The 25896-nt window shown below is 38.5% G+C and overlaps 1 protein-coding gene and 1 pseudogene across 1 annotated transcript; both read left to right on the top strand.

The window, feature by feature from the left end:
• Window positions 1-4864: 4864 nt before the first annotated feature.
• mlec (malectin) lies at window positions 4865-24808 on the top strand. The gene is made up of 5 exons (XM_039772230.1): window positions 4865-5279; window positions 18865-19043; window positions 19965-20141; window positions 23489-23546; window positions 23721-24808. The coding sequence occupies exons 1-5, from the start codon at window positions 5096-5098 to the stop codon at window positions 23951-23953; spliced, it is 831 nt and encodes a 276-aa protein (XP_039628164.1). The 5' UTR covers window positions 4865-5095; the 3' UTR covers window positions 23954-24808.
• On the top strand, window positions 22041-22132 carry LOC120541807 (annotated as a pseudogene).
• Window positions 24809-25896: the final 1088 nt, after the last annotated feature.

The raw sequence follows: 25896 nt of genomic DNA, 5'->3' as shown, positions 1-25896 counted from the left end.
TTAATAATCATTATGGACTCCGATCTCCTACTCATCTCAGTATCCTGTTGTGGCTTTTGGTATAACAGCTGCTCCGCTAACTTGCTTCTTCTGCCTGTGTGAAGTGACTTCAGAGATATTGGGAGTCTTGGACTCAAATGATGAAAGGATTTCACTTTCTTATTAGACTGACCAGCATATATTTATTATAGGATGGCCAAAATGACTGAGGTGCCCAGTTGACTTGTGAATTTGTCTGTTAAAACTGACCACCTACCCTCAGATGTTTGTTTTCTTCTCAGATGATGTTGACAGGTTTTTTTTATTTTTCTCTTTTCTATTTCTTAATTATAACTTTTGTGGACATACCATATACTGTATGTAACCTAATTTAGGTGTTCATATATGTACATGGTGTATGGTTTACTGCATTATAGCTAGAAACCTGTGCAAGTGTAATGAGTACAATAATAGTAATATAGTAGTATGACTATAGTCATAAAATGCATTACAATAAATGCAATGTATACGTGTCTGTTAAATGCAATTTGGTATGAGATTTGTAAAAGCAGTGTTAATGTCTGTGATGCACCACCTGTTGGAATGATAAATGTGGTGCATTTTATTACTACAAATGTTTATGAAGCCTGCGGTGGGTTGGCACCCTGCCTTGCGTCGTGTGTTGACTGCGATTGGCTCCAGCAGACACCCGTGACCCTGTGTTCGGATTCAACGGGTTGGAAAATGGATGGATGGATGGATGCTTATGAAGCACCATCTGTTGGAATGACAGAAACATAGCAACCACCTGGACACACAGATACATATACACACAGACACTTATCCTTTTATTAAGGTGGATAATGCTATTATTGCCATGAGTACAGAATATAATGAAATTCTTACTTGCAGGTGCTAATCAACATCATAACTCATAACAGACAGTAAATGGAAAAATGGAAAATGACAGTTATAATCGTAGTCAGTGAATGGGTAAAAGGTCAAAACCAGGAGTCAACACAACAGAGTGACAAAAGCAAAACAAAAATTAAAAAAAATTGGAATAAAAAAACAAGAGCAGAGAATCAGTAACTGAGAAAAGCACAAATGAATATTATTTATTACAGAGAAACGAGGTTTTAACTTTCAGTCTCGGATTTCCTGGCACTGCTAAGGATGACCTTTAAACCATTTCTCTGATGACAACTCAAACAAGCGTATTGCAGTGTAGTCTGGGAAACATTGTCAAGGAAACAGCAAATACAAAAGCCTCTAATATCGTGGTGCCCACAGGGAAAACAAAATGGGGTCATAGCAAAGCATAAACAAAATACTGTACTGTATATGCATCTAATATAAGCCAGATACACCATTTCTGAACCAATATTTGAAATCATTGCATGTGTAAACCACAGATTCCATGTATAGATTGCTGGGAATAGGATCAGAAAAGACATAATACATTGATGAAAATGAAAGATCACAACATGTCCCCTCTGTTTAGTGCCATGATTAGTGAGCATAACTATACCTTACCTCAAAATTTCTCTTTTCCTTACTTGAAAAATGTCACAACATACATTTCAAAATTATCCCTAGAATAATTACACCTGCTAATCCTTCCATTACCCATCCGGGATGACAAGTCACAATTTCAGATCTGACCATAATTAACTTTACACTCCTAGGTGGCAAAAGTAAAGTTACAACTAAACGTTTGTCTGTCCACTGCTAACACTGTTTCAATGCGTGACTCTTGTTTTGCCACCTAACCTGTCAGTGCTCCGACTGTAGAAAAAAGAAGACAGGCATACGTATAATGGGCCCAAATTGCAATGCTTCTTATTATTGAAAGGCACACTATGAAGTAAAATGTGTTTGCTGCTTAAAAAATATATGGGCTTCCACTTTTATAAAGCACAATGCATGGGTGAAACAGTGTTGAAAATACAAAGTGCTTGTTTATGAAACTGTCCTCGCTATATTGGCAAATACAAACTTTAACCAATACCCCCCTGCCAACCCTCTCCCCAAACCAGACAGATTCGACTTCTTCTCTTTCTGTTCACTATGCAAATCTTCCCACAAACACGTCATGTGGGATGGAACTTTCCCCAGACCTAGTGTGCTGTCTCAGTGAAGCCAATCCTTCTTTGGGATCTTCTGCAACTGTCCTCCTATCTGTGGTCTTCAGCTAATTATCAGTCATCTCTTTGTTCTTGCTGTCCACTCCCTCAAAGAATTTGTGACTCCTGTGGCTAATGAAATGAACTGTAAGGCAGAAGGAGTTTACTGATTGTCCACCATTTACTTACTGTGTGATACCAAAGACCTGTTAGGGCTTAAAAATATAGAAATAACTGCATTGCAGCTATAGAGAGGCTTGAGAAGATATGCTAAATAAAATAAATCTTGCATATGGAATACCAGGCAAAATGAACATGGGCTAATGCACTAGTCTAATAAATAAAGACAAGTTAGAAAATGCATGTATGGCGTAATATTCATGTGCAATCAAAATTTTGTAATTCTTGCTAGTTGTATTTTGCAATATCCTAAACTGGCTTATAGCAGCTGAAATAGCATTCATAAACACCAGATTCCAACTCAACATATATAAAAATGGTATTGATTGATGTACTATTGTTAGTTGTGCAGGGTCTGTGGTTCATTGTAGTCTATACTTCTCAAACGTAACATTTTTGAAAGAAATACCTGATGGAGAGGTAAAACCTATGTTGAAGTCTCCAGCTAAAATTATTGGCTACATTGGACCATGATGCATGATATAGCAAGTCGTTGTTGCTTTTTATATTTTTCCATCCATCCATTTTCCATGACCCTGTTTTTGATGATAAAATATAGTGTCAGGAAAATATTGCATCATTATGAACTGCAGGTAAATGCAGCAGCAAGATTGTTTTTAGTGCAATGTAGATAGTAGGTACATGTTTATTTATTGCATGCATGATGTGTCACCGATCCAAGCTGAGGTTTTTTTTTACATTTACATTGCCATCTCTACTCCTGTCCACTACTCACTAATTTTATATGCTGCCATCTAGCGTCCTCTGTGAATGTAACATTTTACACGACAGACACTCTCTCGGCCACTGGTATCTACTATGTTTTTCCTCTGATGGGGAGGAGAATGTCTCTGTAGCAATTAAGTCTTTTAACTGGAATTTAATGGGATGTTCCTACGTCCTTATTTGAAAACTTTGATCATCCAGCAGCCATTCCACCGGAACATCAGAATAGGTAATCCCTCTGAAGCTAAGCATTCTCGGGGCTGGCCAGTACTCGGTCGGGAGACAATCTAAAAAAAGGTTTGGGATGCTGCTGGGAGAAGTGTTAGTGAGGCAGCAGGACGTGCTTACATGACGGTCATTGTCTAGATCCCAGTGCAGTGACGGGAGGAATGGACTGTAAAAGTTAGCATAAAAAAACTGAGGTCCTTGCTCGCTATGGTCATAAAAGTTCCCTGATCATTTTCGAAAAAGTAGGGGTGTTCCCTGTGTCCTGGCTAAATTGCCCACCACGGCCTGGGTATTCCGCCTCCCTAATCGTTCCCTGTCCGTTATTGGCTAACTATATATCACACCTCTTCACCGCCTAAGAGCTAATGTGTGTTTGAGTGCACTTGCACGAGGACTACTGCCGTTGTATCATCCGGGTGGGTGCTATCACCATCAGTGGTAGTTGAAATGGTTTCCCACCGTCTATAGAAAGCGCTTTGCGTAGGTTTTAAAAACGCTATAAACGTGTAAATAAGTGTTATTGTTAAAGAATAGCTGAGTTGACTTTAAAGTCCCCGCTGTCCATCTTCTGGCACATACTAGGACACTTTGGACACAAACGACAAGTTTACTTGGCCAAGCCGCTCAGAATCAGTGTATTTATTGTTGCAGAAAAGCTCCTCAAAAATGAATTCATATCACCGCCGGGATCCTTTCCAGCACCGTAACCATTTGTGCCTTCTTCCACTTTATTATAAATGAAACATACACATTAAAGGAAAGCACTGAGTAGAAAGCGTAATGAAGTCAGAAAATAGCGGCGTAGTTTTATGCACAAGAAAGGGTTGGAGTCAACAGTAGAAGATGTGGATGCGGTACTTTAATCGGTTAGCTGATAGGGATCTCAGGGAGCGTAGCGACTACACAGTAAACTTATACTTTAAATTACAAAGTGCTTTGTAATGAAAGCGATAATAATGTGGACAATCTAGCGGACTCGGGCTGCATTTAGTTACTTAATAACTATGGAGTCGATATCACAATTTAACACAGACACTGCGCGGATCGGTCGTTGCTATGGTGATGCCAATAACCTTTGTCCCATAATGCTTTGTACATATTCGCACGCCGAGCTGTAGAGCGTTCATTGGGTAATGAAGGACTTTACCATTGTAGTATAATGGGGGTATCAATATTTCTACTTTTGTTTAATTTTATATTTATGCGCACTAATTTATCTTGTAAACATATATCTCAACATAAAATGTCTTAAAACAATTTAAACTATGAGGAAGATTCGTTATGAGGAAAGGAGTTATTCCCTTTTCTCTGACACAGAATTAGTGAGCCCCCTTTGACATTAGAGGCTCGTCGCTGCAGTTCCCGTGTGACACATTAGTCACTTACGGTTATTTTAAGTAACGAGCCAAATGTCCTATAACCCCGGACTGTTCTATCTCCGCCTCGTTACTGTTATAGCAGATGCCTTCTCTTACTCGGCTTCCTTCATCATGTGGAAAAACACTGACGTGTCTACATTCCCTTTTCCGCATTCTGTTTAGAGACTCCGCCTCCCTCCAGCCAATGAACAGCCTGCCATTTCTGCGCAACCTAACATATCCTTGAACCGCCTTCCCCATCCTCACCCATTGGCTCTGCCTTTAAGCCGTGTCACTCTAAACGAGCTAAATTCGAATACTTCGCTCTCCGTTTGCGTCTAGATTGGGCTGTCCAGTTTATTGACGTGTAATAAGGAGGCAGGGTGAGCGCGGTGATTGGATAGAGGTACAAGTTAGGCTGCGAGGCAGTGAGGGCCCGATTGGGAGTGAGAAGCCGCGAGGTGCTCGTGGTAACACTGACCGACCAAACCGGAGAAGATGAGGCGCGCGGCCGGGCTGCTGCTCCTTTTGCGGATGCTCGCGCTGCTGCTGCCGGCGCACGGTGAAGGAGTGGATATTGCAGACAGGGTGATATGGGCGGTCAACGCCGGCGGGGAGGAACACATTGACAGTCACGGCATCCGTTATAGGAAGGACCCACTGGAGGGCAAGGTCGGGAAGGGTGAGTGCGTTTGTTTAAGCTTGTCTCCTCACACCTGTCCGCTATGATCTGTCTTGTTTCGTGATGCACACTTCGAGATTCTGTGGTATGCGCTGCTCTTGTGCATTTGTGTGCAATATACTTGATGTATACTGCAAAGTCCACGTTGAATAGAGTGTAGTGCATGATTTAAACTGCTTCAGACTCCTGTAATGATTGAGGTTCTGCAAGTTGGTGTTCATAATAAATGTACAGCGTCATGCATACACGATCTTTCCAATTCCATGCACATTGCATGCAAGAAAAACTAACGCAAATCCAAACCTATGAACACCTCGCGTCGGATTGACAAGTCGTTATTGATTTGGACATTGGCAAATGAAACGGTTAGATACTGCCATTTTTCAATTAAATAGGTAGTTAATTGGGTTATAGCTTTGTTAAGCGCTCCAGATGTGAATAGGAAATAGCAACGGTGGCACTGTTAAGTAAGGGGAACTTGTACATTCGGTTTGTCGAAAAGGCTCAACACTCGCGTGTTTGCAGATGGATGATACTTCAAGTATCACTTTAGAAGGCCAGTTTATTTCAACATTTTTGATTTTTTTTTTTTTTAGTTTTCAACACCCTGCCTTCCGACATCTTTTGATCTTGTATATTACTTTGCGTGTTGCGTATTTCCCTTTTTTCTCTTTATGTGGATGGAAGAGTTCCCTGTAGCTATCTGACTTTTAGATTCTAAAGAAATCTGTCTAGCATTGAGAGGTAAAGTTTAGACTGATCTTTTGTAGGGTGAATGGTTGTGAGAACTGGTGGGCATGAACTGAACATGAAACACATTTCACTAAGGCACAGGAAGAGACTAGAACAGAGTCTGAAAGGATTGGTTTGGGACTATAGTGAGAAGAAATGTGAGATGAGGTGGCTTGGGTGATTTAATGACAGATACGTCCAAGAAGGAGGTCAAAATCGGTAACCCTGGACATTTCAGACTGGGCTTCGATGCAGAATAGCAGATGTGGTGTTTTAAGTAGAGCTAAAGGTACTTTGGCCTCTGTTCTCCATTAGAGTGAGGTGAAGATGTCTGGATATTGATGTCGTGGTGGATGGAGACCCAATACATACCGGAAGGGTTTCCTATGTGCCAACCAGGGAATTCCCAGTGAGAAACTGCAGAATGTTTATAAGAAGGAATCTGAACTATGGTACTCATTTGCAACTTTTACCACAGTGAATAGTACATTACACACAAATCTGGAACACAGTTGGTTTTATAGTTTTTCTTTCAAAACTCAAGCTTTAGTCCAAGTAAGAGTCAAAGCTTATAATTTATTTTTAAAACGCATGCGTTAACAAGAAATTTTAAATTTTTGGTAAAATGTTCCTCTTGTCTGTAACCCATTGTGACTGCTTTTGTATAAAAGCCAGATTTTTCCCCTGGGGACCAATAAAGTTTTGTTTTATCAGTCTGTCTAATGGTCATTTGGCACGGCCAGTCAGTGGGTATGGGGTGGAGCATTCCTTGTAAAACTGGTAAGTTTGCTTTTTGAATATCCTGAACCCTTGATATCAGACCTTATCTTGCAGGTTTTGGTTTCCTCCCTTGCTTACCTTGTTATTTGTAGTTAGCCCAAGTTTTAACAGTTTTGTCACAGTATAAGATTTTACTAATCGATTGTTGAGTCGGATAGTGACTGCATTGTCTGGGCTTACCTGATGCTTTGCTGTATTCCTCATAACTGGCTTGCACATATTGTTGATGGATTGCGATGTAACTCTTATGTGCCTGATGTCACCTGTAGAACTTGTGCCATCAAATATAACATTGTATAAATGATGTAGCCTTATATGGTTAAGATTTTGCCAATTCTAAGAGTCAGTTTAAATTGCAGTCATTTCAGGAAGTAGTTTATCATTGTGTGTATTTCTGTATGTGTCTTTGCATACCTTAATTTCACATTTGAAAACATTTATTAAGCAGGATACAAATATAGGCTTCATGTTGCCTTATCAATGCATTAAAACATGAATGTAACATGTGGTGCAAGGTGAGAATTTGGCAGTGTGATAAAAGGTTTATAGGGTCCTTATTGTCACACGTGCCGAGTGCAGTGAAATTGTTACTTGGATGCAATTAGCAACATGCTACATGTCACCACTGAAGAGCTAGGTTTGATAAAACAAAATATTTGCTTATGATTTATGGTGCATAGGTTTTGACATTTTTTGGCATTTATAATTTTACAAATAAGGTTCCACACGATGCCTGGGTCCTCCCTTCGAGAGAGGATGATGAGCACTGACATCTGGAATAGGCTTGGAGTAGAGCCGCTGACCCTCCACATCAAGAGGAGCCAATTGAGGTGGTTCAGACAATTGATACAGATTCTTTTTGGATGTCTCCCTGCAGAGGTTTAGCTGGGAGAAGCCCCTGGGAAAGATGCAGGGCTCACTGGGAAGATTGTATCTCACATTGGGGTCCCACTGTATGAGTTAGCAAGCTTGGCTGGGGAAAGGAATATGTAGGCCTCGCTGTGAATACTATTGTCCCCACGACTTGGTTTTGGATAAATAGTGGAAAAACGAGTGAATAAACAAGATTTATGCCTGCAGCAAGATGGATGATCAAGTCTGTAGCAGCTTACTGTGTGTAATTGTGGTTACCCACATTCTGCTAGGCATCTGTAATGAGGTTAGTCTGGTGTTCCTCTCTTCAGGTAGGACTGGTAAAGTTTTTGGTTTTTGTTGTTTCAAATTATGGCTGTACCTCTTTGCACTTTGTATCCTTGCTTAGATATCCTACATTTTCCCCATAGCCATTTTGTGCTATGTGAGCTCCACTAGTGGAAGTACACTAGATGCTGAAGGTCTTTATTTAACCACCAGGATGGAAAAGGGATTGTTATTTTTGTCCACATAATGAGGCCACCAATGTTTAAAGGCTTCTTTAAACTTTCTGGAGTTAAGATCTCTTTTTAGAAGTTTTCTTTTTTTTTAAAATAAAAACAATTATAATAAAAATTGCAGACCCCCTTTATGTGAAACATCCTGAATTGCCAGGCTGGGTCATATTTGTGAATCAACTTTAGCCATCACAGTAAAACACATTACAGTGAATTTGGCAAATTAGATACATTCAGAGAGCAAAGATAATCGATCCTGGGTATGACGAATGTCAGACATACTGTTGAGTCGCTTTCAGTTTTCACTCTGGCCTGACACTTTCAATGTATTTTACATGTGCACACATTATTGGGCTCAGGTGAGTAACCCAGTTAAGGCAGAAATCTGGTTTCTTAATAACCCGAGTTTACATGTGCAAGAGATCTTCTGGAGTTCTCCTTTATCAAAACGCTCTGATGTCATTAAACTGTGCAAAAAGTTAGCTGTCATTATGAATCAGAAAAAATAAGCATATGTCTGTGATAATTTTCTGTGTTGTTATAGTATGTTTAGTCAAATTGAAGCTTTATTTCTAGGTTTCTGTTACGTAACTGCATACAGCAAACTCTTTTGTGCTTAGCTGTACGATTTGAGCAGAGGACCCAGTACATGTGCTTCCTGCCTTGCACACAGTGCTTCTAGAATAATAACACAGGTATTTTACTTCAACAAGGTAAGTATTGCATTAGATTACTTGGTACTTTGAAAAGAATTCTGATCATGTGACACACGTAATAAAAGTAATGTTACTCTACTGTTCCTGAGATTGTGTTGCAGAGTTGAGTACTGTATATTCAGTTTATCAAAATTTCTGATACACTGAGACAGGTTATTTCAGCCAAGAGAAGCAATACTGTAATTACCTTGACATTTGCTCCTGAAAATGTATTTTGGGGATGCTTTTACCCATGGCTGCTGAAAGCGCCTGTAAAGCAAATACTTGCACAGACTACAAAATCCTTAACAGTATCTTGAATAAGGGTTTATATGGCTGCATAATTGGCATTATTCATGGAGAACTCTACCTCTGATAATTAGGTTGCTCAGAGGTCAGTAACCCAATTTCTCTAATTGGAATAAGTCTTTCCATGGCATTTTAGAAATCAGGTTTCTGTGAACAATCATGTTATTGAAGCAGATGAAAACCCGTTCTTTGTCTCAGTTATTACTATAGCAGGGAGTGCTGCCTTAGGTGCACTATGGGGGAGGGCAGTGAAATAATAGTTGGCTAGAACTCTTGTAACTCTTGCTCTGCGAGTTGGATTTTATTGTCTAATCACAGAAAACGTGTCACTTGCTCTTCATCTCGCAAGTGCTTGTTAACATTAGGATTCAATGGGACATGGACCTCAGACCTACTCTTACGTGTTGCTGTCCTCCGAGTACATCCTGAAATAATCCAGCACCCATTAAAGAATAGTGAATTTATCAGCCTCCAAATTAAACTGCAGCATTTAACAGGCTGAACATATCTTTGATTCCCAGCATTTTTTTTTTTTGCAATAGAGGTGTGTGTTTTTTATTCTCCTCCTTAATGTGTTGGTCTTATTTCTTAGCCAAGTACTAAAGCATATGCACTGAACACTCACATTCTGGCCAGTCAACAAATAGATCTGTCAAATATGTAAGCTTGGAGAGCCACCCTTAGTACAACAAAGTGCGCTCCCTGCTCTGGTCTGGCCTTTTTTTTTTTTTTTTTAAAAAAGCATACAGCTGTTTTCAGAGCTGAAAAACTTGGATGAGTACCTTTCCTCAGGATACTCTTCAAGTATCTGTATGAAATATGTCTCCCTTCTCTTGAGAATGACTTGACAGAAATGTGCGAATGCAATGGCCGTCATTTAGTATAATTGAACAATGAGAAATTATTTGTCCCAAGGCTGAAGTGGCGATTGGAAGCCTGAAATAAATCTCTTCCTTTGTCCTGAAAATGGTTTTTGCTTAGTGAAGAGAACTTTTATTAGTGCATTTAAGACTGAAGCCAGGAAACCCTTCTTTACACAAAGAGTTGTGGGACTCTGGAACAAATCACTGAGACATAAAGTAGAAGCAGAAACCTTGACAACCTTTAAGAAGAATCTGGATGAGATGTTGGGAACGCTTAGCTAAACAAACTGGCTTGATGAACTGAATGGTCTCCTCTTGTTTGTCAGATTTCTTATGTTTCTAATCACTCATCTAATAGTTGTAAAATATTATTTTTATTCATTATACATTAGGGATGTACAGAGTTGTGCCTCAGTGTGACAAAATTAGACTTTTCAATTGTTTGTGTGCCATGTTCACTGTTTTATTTGAGTGAAGGGTTGTTGTGTAATATTTCTTTAGTAATAGAAACTTGAGTCACGGTGCATGGTGGGGAAAACTGGAGTTGTAAAGGCTTTCAAATTTTGAAGGGGAGGTTAGTGGGTTTGTCCAAAAATGTTTCTTGTGAGGTGATAATGTTCATTTGACCCTGTTGTTGTGTTTTTAGGTGATACTTACAAAAGGCAGACATCCTGAAACTGCCCTGTAGTGATTGGGTGCTCCATTTGTGACTGCAAATGAAAAAAGTCGCTATGATCCTAGTAATCCGTGAGAGAGAGCTTGGCTTGCTTGTGTCGTGTGTCTGCTTGCATGGTGAGCTGTCTCCAAATGTGACATCTCAAACTGCTTTCACATTGGAAACCTATCTAGAGTGTGAATTTAGCCTTGACCCAACAAGGATCCCTGTGCCTGCTGTGTTTCAGACAAGATTTCTACAATTTCTCCCCACGTCTTAACTATGAGTTTACCTCTAATTATTTTCTCTTCTGATGAACAGTTGATCTGTGTTGCATATTTAGTTCCTTAGAAATTTCCACAAGACTGGGTATTATGACTTTTTGCACAAAATTGTCTTTTTTTTATTATTAAACTGGCATGCCAAGGTGTGTGTGTGGCTTTGTCATGTCAATATAAATATCTTTTCTAGGAAGTGAGTTCTAAAAATGAAAGAAGCTACATAGTTAAAGATTCTACATATTCTAAAAACTAGGTTAGCCCACTGTGTGATTAATCCCTGGTTAAGATATTGGTTAGAATGGAAAGCTTCAGCCCATGAACTTGGCCTTTCCCTATTACATGCGCACACCACCCCAGTCTGTGGAAGCTGTTCATTGACATGCTATTCGTTTATTTTCTGAACCTGCCTATTCCATTCCTGGGTCATTTTGAGATGGATTCACTGGGTGTAAGGCCGCAACCAGCCCTGGGTGGATAGCACTCTGTCACTGGGAAAGCTCTGCTGTGTTTTCTGTGAAAACCAATCTCTGAAACTATGGTTAGTGATGCTGCCACACGGGTCAGGAGCCCTGGTTTTGAACCCTTGCACCCTTTTCACTGTCTCTGTGGCATTTGTGTGATCTTCCAGTGTCAGTGTAGGGTTTTTCTCATTACTGTTTTCCCTCACACATTACGAAAATGTACATGTAGGTGTATTGTGGATTCCATATTAATCGTTTGTTGTTGCAGTTGAGATCACACTGGGCAGACTCCAGATTTTTCAGCCAAGCTGATTTGTGCAGATTGGACTCTTTTACATTTGAATTTTTGTCGGGGATTAAAAATGATCAGTTGATTGCTGTCAACACATTTTGCTTTCTTCCTTCGTCACTCATTTCATTAATTTTACTGGGTGTTTTTTTTTTTTTTTTAATTTTTAAAATTTTTTTATTTCTTGCTTTGCTTAATTCACTTCTAAATGAAGTCTGTTCCCTGTTGCTTTAGTGAAATTCGTCTTAAGGGGAACTAGCTCCCGGTTAATTTTATTTAAAAAAAAAAAATAAATTGATTACTTTTATTGAGTGATGTGTACACATAAATATTGAGAGTGACTGTGTATTTAAATAAGAATGTAATTCCATACCTTAGCCTAGCAAATCAAACTTGAACTTGCCTACAGCCATTAACAGTGGATCAGGTTGCTGACTCTTGACAAATGAGAGTAAATGAGAGCAGTGTCTGCAAGCCTAATGTCGGCCCTGTGGTGTTGAGTTCCTCTTTTTTTTTGTCTGTGAGGCTGATCCTTTTAGCAGTGTGTATCTTTGTGCAGTGAGGGACCACACCTGAAAAAGCTGGTTGCTGTGTGGGATGGTTTCTGTTAGCTTTGCTTCACGCATCATTGGAGTTTCAGTAACTTATATCGTGCCTTTCATTCCAACATTTTAAATTCATATTGTGTTCTTGTGTTTTTGTTTTTTTTTTTAAATGCATTGAATAAAGTTTCTCCAAATGTGTTGCTTTCCAAAATTCTAAGCAGTAATTTCAGGTTTTGCATCTTAAAGGAGATACTGCTTATACAAAATATTCAACTTACTGAACCTCTTCATGTTTTGATTTCTAGTAAGAAAAGGTTTGTGTACTTAAATAGAATTTGTTCATCATTTAGTTCATTCATTCATCTAGAAAGCAATAACATTCTAAAGCTTCTTGAAGGTTAATGTGTAAATAGAAAATGTGTTTCATAAAGGAGACATTTGCCCACTTAGTCGTTATTTAGGGAGGCACATTTAATATATAGTGTATGTGTTCTGTGCACTTCGATGGATTATGTCGACTGGCCCTCCCCAACTCTGAATCGAATCAAGGAGTTCTTTCTACAGTACGCCTGTTTTAGCTTTACATGTCTGTACACAATGTTCTTAACTTGTTTTTGGCAAACTTGCTTAAAATTCTTTAAAAGAATGGGGGTCGTTGGTGAATAGTAATTTTCATCATATATGGATTTTGTTCTGGTAATTTGCTGACTGTTCTGTTAGCACAGATTATTTCACACCAGTGGTTTTGACTTTTTGTTTAGATAGTTTTAATTTTCAAGGTTCTTCTGCAGTATGCAACAAGAGTACCATGACCTTATGATAAAATGTATTTTAAAGGACCTGACACAACAAGACTATGTGCTTTGTTAATCTTGTGCCAAGCACAGATCTCAGTGCTATGAGACGCAAACTTGTCAGTTTTAATTCTGCCTGGCCATATGATCTAATTTCATGTGATGTTGAAAACTAGTCTTCTACATAGTTTTTTGGGAGGCTGGAATTTTTGATTTGTTGTTGCAAAATCTTTTCTTGCTGTTTACCCAGATATTGGAGGCTGATAGTTGTACACAACATTTTTGTGTCATTTAGCCAGGAAAGACTAGAATTCCATTAGCATTTTAAAGCACATTGTTTCAGGCTCCATATAGTAGTACCCTACTCGCCTCGATATATTTGATGCTACTAAAAAAATAGTATAACATACTATAGCGATCACTAAAGCATTCATTGTTACAGTTCTAATGGCAATTACTCTGCCTTGGTGAAACGTAGACATGTTGACTTGAATGGTATGACTTCATATTCTGTATGCGTGTACATGATGTGCTTTTTGTTTGGATCTGTGCAAGTCAAGTATGAGAGATCTTAGAGGTGTATTTAACTTGGTTTTGAGTACAAAACCTTTCCTTGCATTCAGATGTACTCCATTTAGCTAGTCATGTTAATTCTAAATACAACGGTCTGTATTGGAGCTGTGGCAAAGGGGTGACATCGTCTAGAATGATTAGTTGCCTTTGTCTTTACATTATGAATGAAAGTGATCTTGCAAATCCAGTTGTGTACTACCATCCTGGTTTCTACCTAGTGCTAGCAGATTGGACCCCATTTCCTAGTGACCCTAAAAGTAATGGAATTTAGAAACCGATGGGTAAAGTGCAAAAAAAATTGGCTCACATTTTCATTGAAACCTGTTCTGTTTAAAATTTACTCTGTGGTTGGTACAGCAGTTACTCATGGATCCAGAAACCTGTGTTCAAATTCCATGCCTGGTGGTTGCCTTTTGTGAAGTCTCACTTTCTTCACATGTCTGTGTTGTGATTTCTCCAGGGACTCAGATTTTCTGCCCATATCCCCAAAGACGGGCAGGTTAGGTTGGTAGGTGCCTCTAAATTGGTTCAAGACTGACCGTTTTCAAGTGTGCAAGTGGGCCCTGTAAAGGACTTGTGCCCCATCGAGAGTTGTCTGCCACCCTCTGCCCAGTTCTACTAAGCAAGACTGCAGTCCCCAGCAACTGCAATCAAATGCATGCAACGGTTTCATTGTACTCTATACACATGACAATATTGCAACCACTTCTACTATCTTCAATGACTTTAAGAATACAAGTAAGTAAAATTAGTCTGCATTTTTTTAAATCTATATTGCCAGTACAGTAGCCTTTGGGCCACTGAGGTCTATTTTGTGGCCTATAATTAGAGACAGTGGAGTGGAAACCAGCAGGCATACTCCATGAAGGGAACTGATACAGGGGCCGAGTTCATGTCGGCAGTTAAACAATCTTGTGTAACGTCTTTCATAGCCAGTGCCTGTCACTTTAGCAGAGCGGAGTCAATTCCTCATTGGTGTCTTTTTACATGTGGAGCCTGTCACACATTGAGGCAGTGCTTGAGCCCCTCAACCTTGTAGTTTCTAAGCAAATGTCCTTGAGTACATACATGACACAAAATGAACATAACTTTACACTAGCCTGTGTTGGGGCCTTTTCAGACAAGTGATACATTGTATAGTGAGCCATCTGCCTCCTCTCTACAAGCTCTTTCCAAGCTTGTTCAGGGTTTTGTCACACACCTCCTTAAATTAAGTTTTCTTCATTCCTACATTTTTACCTAATCTTAAAAAACAGATTTTGTCACAGCATTGTTCTGAGTGACTTTTTGATTACATTGGAAAACCATTTACCTTTGTCCTTGTCCTGTGGTTTAGAAGTCTAGAAATACTTGAAGTGCTTGTTGAACAGCTTTGTGGAAATTTGTAGATTTTTTTTTTTTAACGCTTTCTATGTTTTTTTTTTTTACTTGTTTAGCTTTTTTACTCTCATTTCAGAGAGTAGTATGATAATCTGCTTTAAATGTTTATTCTGACCAAACACAATTCTGCAGGGAAATAACTATTTCATTTGGATAGTCAATCCTTAAAAAGAGGTCTACAAAAGGGTGCCAACAAATTGGCACCACAGGTACAGAAAGAAGTAAAATGGGTAAAGATTTAGTGATGGCAAAGCCAACTAATGCTCTCTTATAGTTTAATAATTCGCAGAACGGAATTGCCTTGGTAACTTGCATGCTCTACTAAAAAAAAAAAAAAAAGTCTTTATCCTTGAGATAAATGTCAAGATTTATGAAGCTGCTCTGGAGTTTAGAGGAGTTTTCACACACCGCTAAATGCTCTGCCTCTTATATCATCCTTATTTATCCTCACAATTTTAAGGAAGCCTATATCTTGTATTTGCAGTGCACACCCTGGAGTAGGGCATTAAAATGTAAAAGTGTAGGGGAGGTTAACAATTTACAACATTATATGTGACAAAGATTCTTTTTTTTTTTTTTTAATCTGCTTTAAACTTAATTGGGAACCAGTGATGTGATTAAAGAACTGGAGTTACTGTATAAGGTTGTACTTCTAGTTGTGATGCATGCTGCTATATTTGGATAAAATAATCAAATAGCTTGACCCAAGAGCTTTCTAAAGCCAGATCTTATCAGTTCTTCTTCTGACAAAAATGTATAGTTTTTTTTTTTTTTTTTTTTTTTTTTTAAAAGATCCTTCAGGTTTTAGAAAACACTTGTATAAGCATGGTTAGTGAAAATTAAATTCTTCCTAAAAATTTTGGAAGTATTCTGCTAAACCAACATTCATCATGCCTTTTAAGTTTGGAGTATTGTTGAGTTATTACCGGGGTTGTGGAGTTGCTTAATAAGCTTCCAACTCCTGAAAGTTTCAGACTCCCACTTACATGAGACAATACTACTTCTGATTGGTGTTTAGTTTTTAATGTATATTTTAAATAAAGCACACCCACATCATCTCAGAATATATTGTTAAAGGGTTAAAAAATAAGGATGTGTTAAATGTGTGTCAGGTCTTTGAAGTAATTTGAAAATGCAACATTAAGTTTAATTTGTATGTTGATGACACTTGTGTGTATCATTTTAAGTGAAATACAATTCTTCTGTTTATGTAAAACATGGTGAATTGTGTGTAATTTCAGAAAGAAATAATGTTTTGAAGCTGGCATGTAGAGTCATTTGAGCCTGAATTCTTTATTAATAGGACTACAACTTCAACTGTGACATCTTTCGTGTCAAAGTTTTGATCAAGTGGCATAAAGCCTTTAAAAACTTATAGGAATTATAGGAAGATTATAGGAACTATTCTTCCCACACAAGTTCAACCCAGCTCAGTTTTTTTTCTTTTTTCCTTTGCTTAATTCTAACAGTAAAGCACAGCTTGCCTCTCTCTGAAATGCATTTGGTTTGGCTAGGGAGTGTTAAATACATTTCAGATAGTTCCGATCCTTTCTACCTGAATCTAAAACCTGTGAAAGACTGCCTAAATATCTGACTATCCTGTGTTTTCTTTTTGTTGTGCTATATTGGCTGATTTTAATTGTCCTTTGAATTTTTACCTTCTACATTTTTTCTGTTTTTAAATACTTGGCACTCAAAATATAAAAAATAACTGCATTATGTTTGTATTTTCAATACTTGACCAAGACTTCCTACAATGTAATGATATTTGCTCATGTCCAAAGCAATATAATTTTTTACAGCAGTTTTATTGCACCATTCATGCAACTTGTCATCTTGCATTTGTCAGTAATAACCCGCAGTTCTTGACCACTTGAAAGCAAATAGGCCCTATATCCACAGCTTTCATTTTGACTCCCACAGGATCTTAGCTTTGATGAACCCTTCTAACGCATATCTTCATTTTTTGCACACATACTGTATGTGATTAGGGTGTGCATCATAATTTACTATTGTTTAAATTAATATTTTCCAAACAATTGGAAGAAGAATGTGACATGTAAAAGTTATAGTTACAAACTTGGCCTATACTGAAGCTTTTTTTCATGAGCCCAACTCCGATTAAGACCTAAGAAATTGGCGTTTATCAGTGGTTTATCTTTAGCATTAGCAGTTGAACTGTTGAGCACTGAAACCTGTTCTGTGTCTAAATTGGTGGTTTACTTTTTGAGGACTTGGGGGCCATTTCTGACTGTAACCCATTTACTATATTTGAAATGGCGGTGTTGCTATATTTAATTAGTCACTGATTACAGGGACAGCTGTGGGACCTGCAGTCGATTCTGAAATCGGCAAATGACCTGAAACTGAGCAGGTCCAATTTTCAGTTTGCAGTAAAGCTATTTCTGTCAAAACCTGGCCATCTTGATTTTCTCGGCATCTCTGCATTCATTAAGATCTTCTTGCAGGTGAACCTGTAGTGTAATATAAGCAGAAGAAAGGCTAAACCAGCCACATGACACTCGCACACACATTGGCATAAGGCATCTAGACTACAGGCCTCTGTAACAGCTGGACTTAGGTCAAACAAAGCCATGGTCTCCTGAAAATTCTACACTCCCTTTATGACCTGAAAGAGGAACTGGTGTTCGTATAGCTGAGGTAATTAATTTGAAGATGTGCTGTTTTACCACTAGAGCCTTCATCAGAGGTCTAGCCATTAAGAATATGCACCACACATTCCAGTTTTTGATTTCAGATTCCAGTACACCTGGAGGTGACAAAGCATATCTGTTTAGAAGTTAGTGTGATTGTTTTGTAGGAATTCATAAGGAAAATTCATGTTTCACTGGGAGTCAGTGTGCTTCATCATAGTGGATAAATAAGTTATGCTTTGAAACTCAGTCCATTTCTGCTCAGTTCATATAAAAACATTTAATCTTAATTCAGTCCTTTGTGCAAAGTTGATCAGCTCAGTCAAACTAAAAGTCTTCTTAAAGAAGTATGTAGAAAGTTTTTTAAGAAGTAATGTTTTTGTCATAAAATGAAGAGGTTGGACCAAACATTACCCATCCACTTGAAGAAGAAAATGTCAAATGGATCATTCTTCAACCTGATTTTTCAGTTGGAGGGGCAGGAATAGCCAGTGCTCACTATGACAGAATTTTAGTACAGTATAAGGTATGTTTCAACTGTGGACAGGACACTAGGCTTTTGTAGGACCTGCTTAACAAAAATCACAGCCAGTGGAAAGGATAAAAGCAATATTGATGAGTTATTTTAGGCTCTTAGGGTTCAGTTAACACACCATGGCAAGTTCTGCTGTGTTTTTTTTTTTAAACTTTAAAATGGTGGGTCCATTTCTGTTAATGTTACTCGCCTCTCCACACTTGTTTTCTCTTCCACCATTAGCACTACTGATCTGACCAATCGAAAAGCTGTTTGGTGTATAGGGTTTGCAGGCAGAGGAGTGGAATAAAGCTGGAGTGTCTGGAGACAAGAGATGAGTAAAACCTGATGAAAAGAAATGGTCGGTCAGTCTAGTAAGCACAGTGATTCTTCACCACCAGAGCATTCTTAGCATTTTGATTTGATTTGTGACCATAAAGCAGTTTGCTGCAGCTGTCTGCTCGGGTGCAGTGCAGTCAAGCACATATGAAAAAGCTCAAATTTAAACTAATTTCTTTTTTGATTCAAAGGGGATTTTTGTAACCGTGCTTTTGTCTGAACATATTTACTGATTTCTAAAGGTTTTTGGGGTATTGGTAGATAATGTGTGAAAGAATCTGTTTCACCAGGTTTGACTTAGTGAATAAATGGCCATAGCTTTACTAATATGACCCTTTTGTATTTGTATAGCTTCTGACTATGGCATGCGGCTTCCCATTCTGCGATCTAATCCTGAGGACCAGATCCTGTATCAAACTGAGCGTTACAATGAGGATACCTTTGGCTATGACATTCCTGTCCGTGAGGAGGGTGACTATGTACTCGTGATGAAATATGCTGAGGTGTACTTTGCCCAGTCTCAGCAGAAGGTAAAGGCTAAGGCTTTTTTTTTTTATTTTGTTTTTCCTCACATTTTAGAAATGTACATATACAGTACAACTTCTTCATCTGGAATATCTGTGGTGATCTAAAGGTCGTGGTACTGCTAATAGGAAACAGAGAGGTGTTAGGAGCAGGCGCTGTTACAGCACATTGCCACACCCACCACATAACAAACCAAACAGGAATGCAGATTGAATATACCAAGTGCTGCTGTTTCACTTGTGATTGGGGACAGCTGTGCAAAAGTGCCTCATTACATTAATGTCAACTGGCCACTCTATGGGCATTTGGTTCCAGTGCAGGGAATTGTGTGGCTCATCTTCATATAAAACTTAAACTGATCAAAAAATTTGTAAAAAAGATGAATGAGGTAGATAAAGGGTTTCAGAATCTGAGGCAGATGTTTCCACAAATAACCGTTGCCAAGATTAAGAGGCATTTTTGTTACAGAATTACCAGTGACATTGCTGGGCAGTATGGCTGTTCTTTCTTCGATCTAGCTTCAAAGAATGGTGTGTAAACAAAATTAGGCTGTTAAGTTTATTGAACCAAACACACTGAGAGTACTGTAGGGACATTAAGGGTGTGGTAAGAGCACACACAAATTATGGAAGCTAGTGAACTCTGTTCAGCCTATTTTGTTTATTTACTCACCTAAATTGAAGAACTGCCATTGCATCTTATTCAGATTCATCATAATAGACATATAAGAGAGTTCAAAGTTCTACTGTCCCATATGTAAAGAACAAGTTTAATTTTTTTTTTCCTTCTCTTTTTAATTTTTACCACTTTGCTTATTTGCCTGAATCCTTTTGTAACAGACTTCAATTTCAAGACCGAGGAGTCTGTCTTTGCGAGTCTGGATATTGTTTCTGTCTTGCACTAATTTGTTGCCATCTCCTCTGCAGGTCTTTGATGTCCGTTTGAATGGCCATATTGTGGTTAAAGACCTAGATATTTTTGAGAAGGTAGGCCACAGCACAGCCCATGATGAAATTGTACCCTTCAGCATCAAGAAAGGCAAGCTGAGTGTACAAGGTGAAGTGTCCACATTTAATGGCAAGCTGAGTGTAGAGTTTGTCAAGGTAAGTAGTTGGGTAAAGACTGAGGATCTTAATATTACATTGCCCAAGTAGAAAAAAGCCAAGCAAAATGACACCTTTTTATTACAACACCCTAGTACTATTGCCCAAGTATAATGAGCATCTGTAACTTTTGGTTTCTGTGATAGCATGGTAGTAAAATCGGGGAACTGATTACTGTGGAGCATTGGCAAGTTCTTAGTCTGTTTCACTTCTTCAAATAACATTTGACTTCTGCTGACACGAACCACTTTGTAACTTGAATTCTGTGTTTTAAAGTGTTTAACTGTACCTTTCTGAAAAGTGACTTATTAGAGAATGACTTGGTCTCCAACAACACAAATGATTATGTCGGTACCACTGCTTAATATGTAGCAGGAATGCATTTTTAACCATGTTTAGATGAACAATTACTCAGCTTCCAGTTATGTATCTGGAAGGATATGATGTACAACTTCCTGACAAAATGGTTAAAGACGTTCTCGAGTGCACTGTCCACTGTTTACAAGACCTGGATGTTGAGGCTGTTCTTGAGAACACTGTTACATACTAGTGTGTTTTAATCAGATATGCAACCTCACAACATGAGTACAAGAAGATAAATGAACTCGCCAGTATGCCACAGTTAAGATGCCACTAGAACAGCTGTGCGCAAGTTGTGTTTTGGTGGGTCACTTTTGGATTCACATTTTTGTTCTAGCCAAGTTGCTTAGACAGTAATTTTTGCTGATACTAAAACTTAATTATATGGCTTGTTAATGTTGCTGTTGTTTCTGATGATATCAGACAGACGTGTATTTTTCCGAGGTGGAGTGTTAAGAAAATGACAATAAAACCAATGAATGCAATTGTTTAAGACTACGAGAAGCAACTAATGGTTTGGAATCTTAACATGTTAGGCCACTAAAATTGAGGACAAATATTTTGCATCAACAAGAGAAATAATTGATTCCTAATTTTAAAAAACTGGATTAGTACAAACACCTGCAGCCACTGCGCCTTCCAGGACCAAACTTGAGTACTCCTGCAATAGACCACCTCCCCAGTCCACATACAAGTAAACATGTAAAGTTTGTTTTCTGGATTGGGAAGCACTTACCGCATACCACACAGAAAAGGTAAAGTTTGAGCTTTCTATGGATATGGGAAAAAAAAATTCTTAAAAAGAAAGCCTTTGGCGGGATCACTTTGGCCTGAAAGTTATGATAACTGGTACATCTGTATTCCAATATTTCCAAAAGAGAACATTGTCATACAATTGTGCTCAACATTTTTGGCACACATTATGCCTAAAATGCAAAACCTATTTGGAAATGTAAATTTTTTTATCATTTTACTAGAATGTTGAAAGTTCTACAATAAGATATTTGTTCCACAGTAGTAAATAAAAATGAGCTGGATGGTAGTAAAGGAGCCATTCCTTAACACTTTACAAACCTGCACTTTGTTCTAGCTCTTGAATATTGGCAAGATTCTTTACACCAACATTCAATTTTGGTTCTTTCCAAAGGAATTGAATTGAAAGTCTTTATTGTCACTGTAAAATAATTACAATGAAATTACGAGCGCCTTCCAACTGGGTACAAAAAATAAAAACAATGCTACTTTTCGTGAAACACAAACAATGCTACAACACAATACAAGCAAGGAAAAAAAAAAAAAAGGTAAAACCAGTAGTGATACAGTAAAATAATACCATTCCACTGGGGAGTAGCTGCATGAGAGCAGCAGCAGCAGTATGTACTAGTCTATTTCCCAGTACTGATAACAAAACAAATATTTAAACCACCTTAATTTACTTATTTTTGTTCAGTGCATCTATGGCCATTGGAAACAAACTGTTTCTGAACCTATCAGTCTGTACTTCCAAAGATGTATAACCCTGACCAGAGGGCAACTGTTGAGCTTCGGCAGCACATATACTAAAATTGGAACGATACAGAGAAGATTAGCATAACGGATGGTGACCAGGGAGTGAAGGATCCTTAGTGTATTAATGTAAAGAGGAACTACTGTATTTCTGTGCTGTACTTTGCTTTCTGACGTCCAGAATGAGTTTCTTGGTTTTTGTGGTGTTCAGTGTTTATTTACTGAACACCATTTGTCAGTTTCTGGATCTCATTTTTGTAGGCCGAATCCTCTCCTTCTAATAGGAGCCAGCCGTATTACAGTGGTGTGATTTGCGAATTTAACAATGGTATTTGTGGGATGGATTGGGGTGCAGTCATATGTGTGCAAAGAATAAAGTAGTTGGCTCAACAGACAGCCTTTTGGAAATCATTTACTGAGCAAAACGAAAGGAGAGATGAGGGTCGAGTTTAACCCTTTGTAGGAGGTTTGTCAGACAGTCCTTTATCCAGGTGCAGATATAGGATGAGAGGTCTAAGTCTGTCACCTTGCTTACCAATATGCCAGGGAGTATTGTATTAAATGGTGATCTGTACTCTACAAAGAGTAGCCTTGTGTAGCTCCCTGGTAATCTCTGATTTTTGTGATTTCATTAACACATTCAAGACCTCCAGTACCAGAGGCAGCAAAGCAGCCCCTCTACCATGTCTAGCCATTCTTTGCCTTTTTTAGGCTTCATTTTGTTGCCTGTAAATAGTATAACTGGTCTGCACTTGCAGAGAGCTAGTCTACTGAATATTTTTCCCAGAAAGATTTTATTTTCTCTGGGTAGGTTTGGGAAGAGTTTCGACAAACATCAGGATTTGCCCATGAATCCTTTCTTAGTTTAGTTTATGCCATATGGTGTGGTTTGAAGCTATTGTAGTTCACATTAACCTTTAAAGACTTAAATTTTCTTCTTCCTACCGTGTTTTAGGAGTTTCTTGACAATTCCATGAGCAACAATTCTTAACATTGTGAGTTGTGGGGAAAAAAGAATTCCTGGATCTCTTTAGGTTTTCCCTTTTGCACTTTTACTTTTGGTGATATGCTCTTTTTGTATTCAGCATTGTAAATGAGAGAATGAAAGTGACCTTATGCATCAAAGTTATTAGTTAATTCATATCATGTGAGTGATAGCAATTTATTACAGGTGGTGGTATGGCATTTTTTTCTATTTTTTATATTAAGCAATAACGAACAAATGAGTGCATGTAGTCCAAAGCTGTGACACTACCCACTTTTTCCTTCAGGGGATGTAGTGTATGCTGTATGAAAAGTGCAAGGTGCCAATAATGACTACAATTTGACACTACTGATAGAGTCCACTCGGATTCCACTGACAGTTTCCAGGCTTAATTTTTAAGGCAGTTTCAAGTTTTACTCTTTAATAGACTGGACCACCAAATTGGCTTGTATGCTTTGCCTAAGTAACCAGTGTTTTTCCTGTGTTGTCTCCCCAGGGATATTATGACAACCCCAAAGTGTGTGCCTTCTATATCCTGAAGGGAACACCTGATGGTGAGTCATTCAGTGCGCAGGGGCTGTTTTGAGCTGACTTTGTTATAGAATGTGGTGCGAGTTTGCATAACCTTTTGCAGTCTTTAGTGGGGATAGTTCATCTTTAGCATGTCTGAGCTACCGTCTAGGTTAGCAGTGCCAAATTGACTTATCTTGTATTTACATTTTTTGCAGATGTACCAAAACTCCAACCTCATCCTGGTCTTGAGAAAAAAGAAGAAGATGAAGAGGAAGAAGAATATGAAGAAAATGGTGAGGTGAAGAGGGCTGCAGGCACAAAGCACCGTGTACAGTCTGGTCCACGCACACCAAATCCTTACGCTACAGACAACAGCAGCCTCATGTTTCCCATATTGGTGGCCTTTGGTGTCTTCATCCCCACCCTCTTCTGTCTCTGTCGCTTGTGAGATTGTGAGAGGGTGCATATAATTGGACAGGGAAGAGTGCAAGAGACTTTGGGAAATGACTGCTGGAATTTAGAAGAAAACAAAAAAAAAAATGCAGCAAAAGATCCCAGAAAGACTTGCCTTGAAGCTCAAAGCTTGTTTGTGCCAGGGAGTGGGGTGGGTGGGGTACTGGGAAAAGAAGCATTGTGTGCATCAATTTTTATTTTTATTTTTTCTTTCTCATGAGTGAGAAGGGGAGTGGGTATATGCACATGTAAGTTCCCTCTGAGTTTTGAAAAAGCATGCTTTCTGTATGCGTCACTGCAAACTGCTGAAGCATTGTGCCTTAAAGACAGAACAGTGTGCTGTAGCAGTGGTCAGTGATTGCCCAGAGTCTGCGTGCCAAATAAAGAAGCAGTGGCATGTGGCGTTTCTCTCCTGAGAGGTGAGTAGGATTGAAGGTGTGGCCTTTGCCACAACACAACCCATTGTTGTATTTTTATTTTATTTTATTTTATTTTTTTTTAAATGCTTGTATAGCCAATATCACTGACATGCAGTCAGACTTCCATTGCCTTCCATTTTGTCCACTTCTTGTCTCATGCCAAATCTCATCATTGTGTGCTTCTTCCTGGTTCTACATTCTAACAGGTGGGTTTTATTGGCAGCTTTCAGGCATGCATGCCAAGTACCTGTGAGCATCTTGGAGGCTACTCTTCGGTAACAGTAATCTGAACTTCTGGTTAAGGGTATGGGGGGGTGTGTTATGTTAGTAGGTAAGGGTTTTTTGGATTAGTGTTTTGTGTTATGGGTATGCAAAGGTTATTGCTGGTATCTAGATAATTTATCCAGCACAAGTTTTACATTGAGCCTTTGTTTTGGGTTTTTTTTTTATATATATATATATATATATATATATATATATATATATATATATATATATATATATATATATATATATATATATATATATATATATATATATATATATATATATATATATATATATATATATATATAAAGAAGGTGAGTCAAATGTAAAGGGCATTTTAGTGACCCCTCACCACACAAGTTTACCAAATCTAGTGAAGCCAGTGTGGTTCAGTACTTGAGGATGTTGCTGCTGTGCATCTCCCAACATACCCCCTCTCTGTGTGGTGGGAGGGGGGGAGTTTTATGAATTGACATTATTTTTTTTTTTTTTTAATTGCATTTTAACTATTCAAAAAAGAGGTATGCAAATTGAGTTTGTTAGCCCATACTCTTCACTTAGTCATTGCATGTCAGTGTATTGTTCACTTTAATTCCACTAGATGTTTTGATCTGGGGGAGAGTCATAAAATGACAGGTCACTTGGGGCCTGCCCCCTTGCTCAGTGTAAATTTCATTATATATAAATTTGCATGTGTGGTGAGGGGGGAAATTAGGACTAGTCTTTGAAACACATCTATGAATTATTAATCATGCAAACTAGTAATAGCTTAATTTGTTGAGGTGGTAGAACACCACCGGCCATGCCAAATAGAAGGGCCTCACGAGGGATGTGCTCATTTGTGGGAAGACATTGGAGATAATGGTCTTACTCTCTCCCTCCTTGAATTGACCTTCAAGTTGAAATTGGTGCAAAAGGCAGATTGACTTCTAAATAGCAATGCTAAATCTGGTATTGAATGCCCACTCAATTTCTCCAGTATCTTGACATCAATCGCCATTTTAGCAGTTTTCCCCTCGGTGTTTGATTCCAACCCTTTTCAACTGCCTCGGGTGCCTCCGACATTGGTTTTCAAACTCACGAGCAGTGCTGAAGCAGAAAGCAGACGGATGTGTGCTTTGGGAACTGAAGTCCTTGCTGCAGAGAAGCCTTACTGGTAGCTTTACATTGCTATGTAACCCACATGCCTCTGAATGGCTTGGCTGACCAACACCTTGATGATGATCAAGGTTTTTCTCCTTAAAATAACAGC

Source organism: Polypterus senegalus, chromosome 12 (assembly GCF_016835505.1).
Source record: "Polypterus senegalus isolate Bchr_013 chromosome 12, ASM1683550v1, whole genome shotgun sequence".
NCBI lineage: Eukaryota > Metazoa > Chordata > Cladistia > Polypteriformes > Polypteridae > Polypterus > Polypterus senegalus.
The sequence above is the reverse complement of the archived record's forward strand: the minus strand, read 5'-3'. Positions and strand labels throughout refer to the sequence as shown.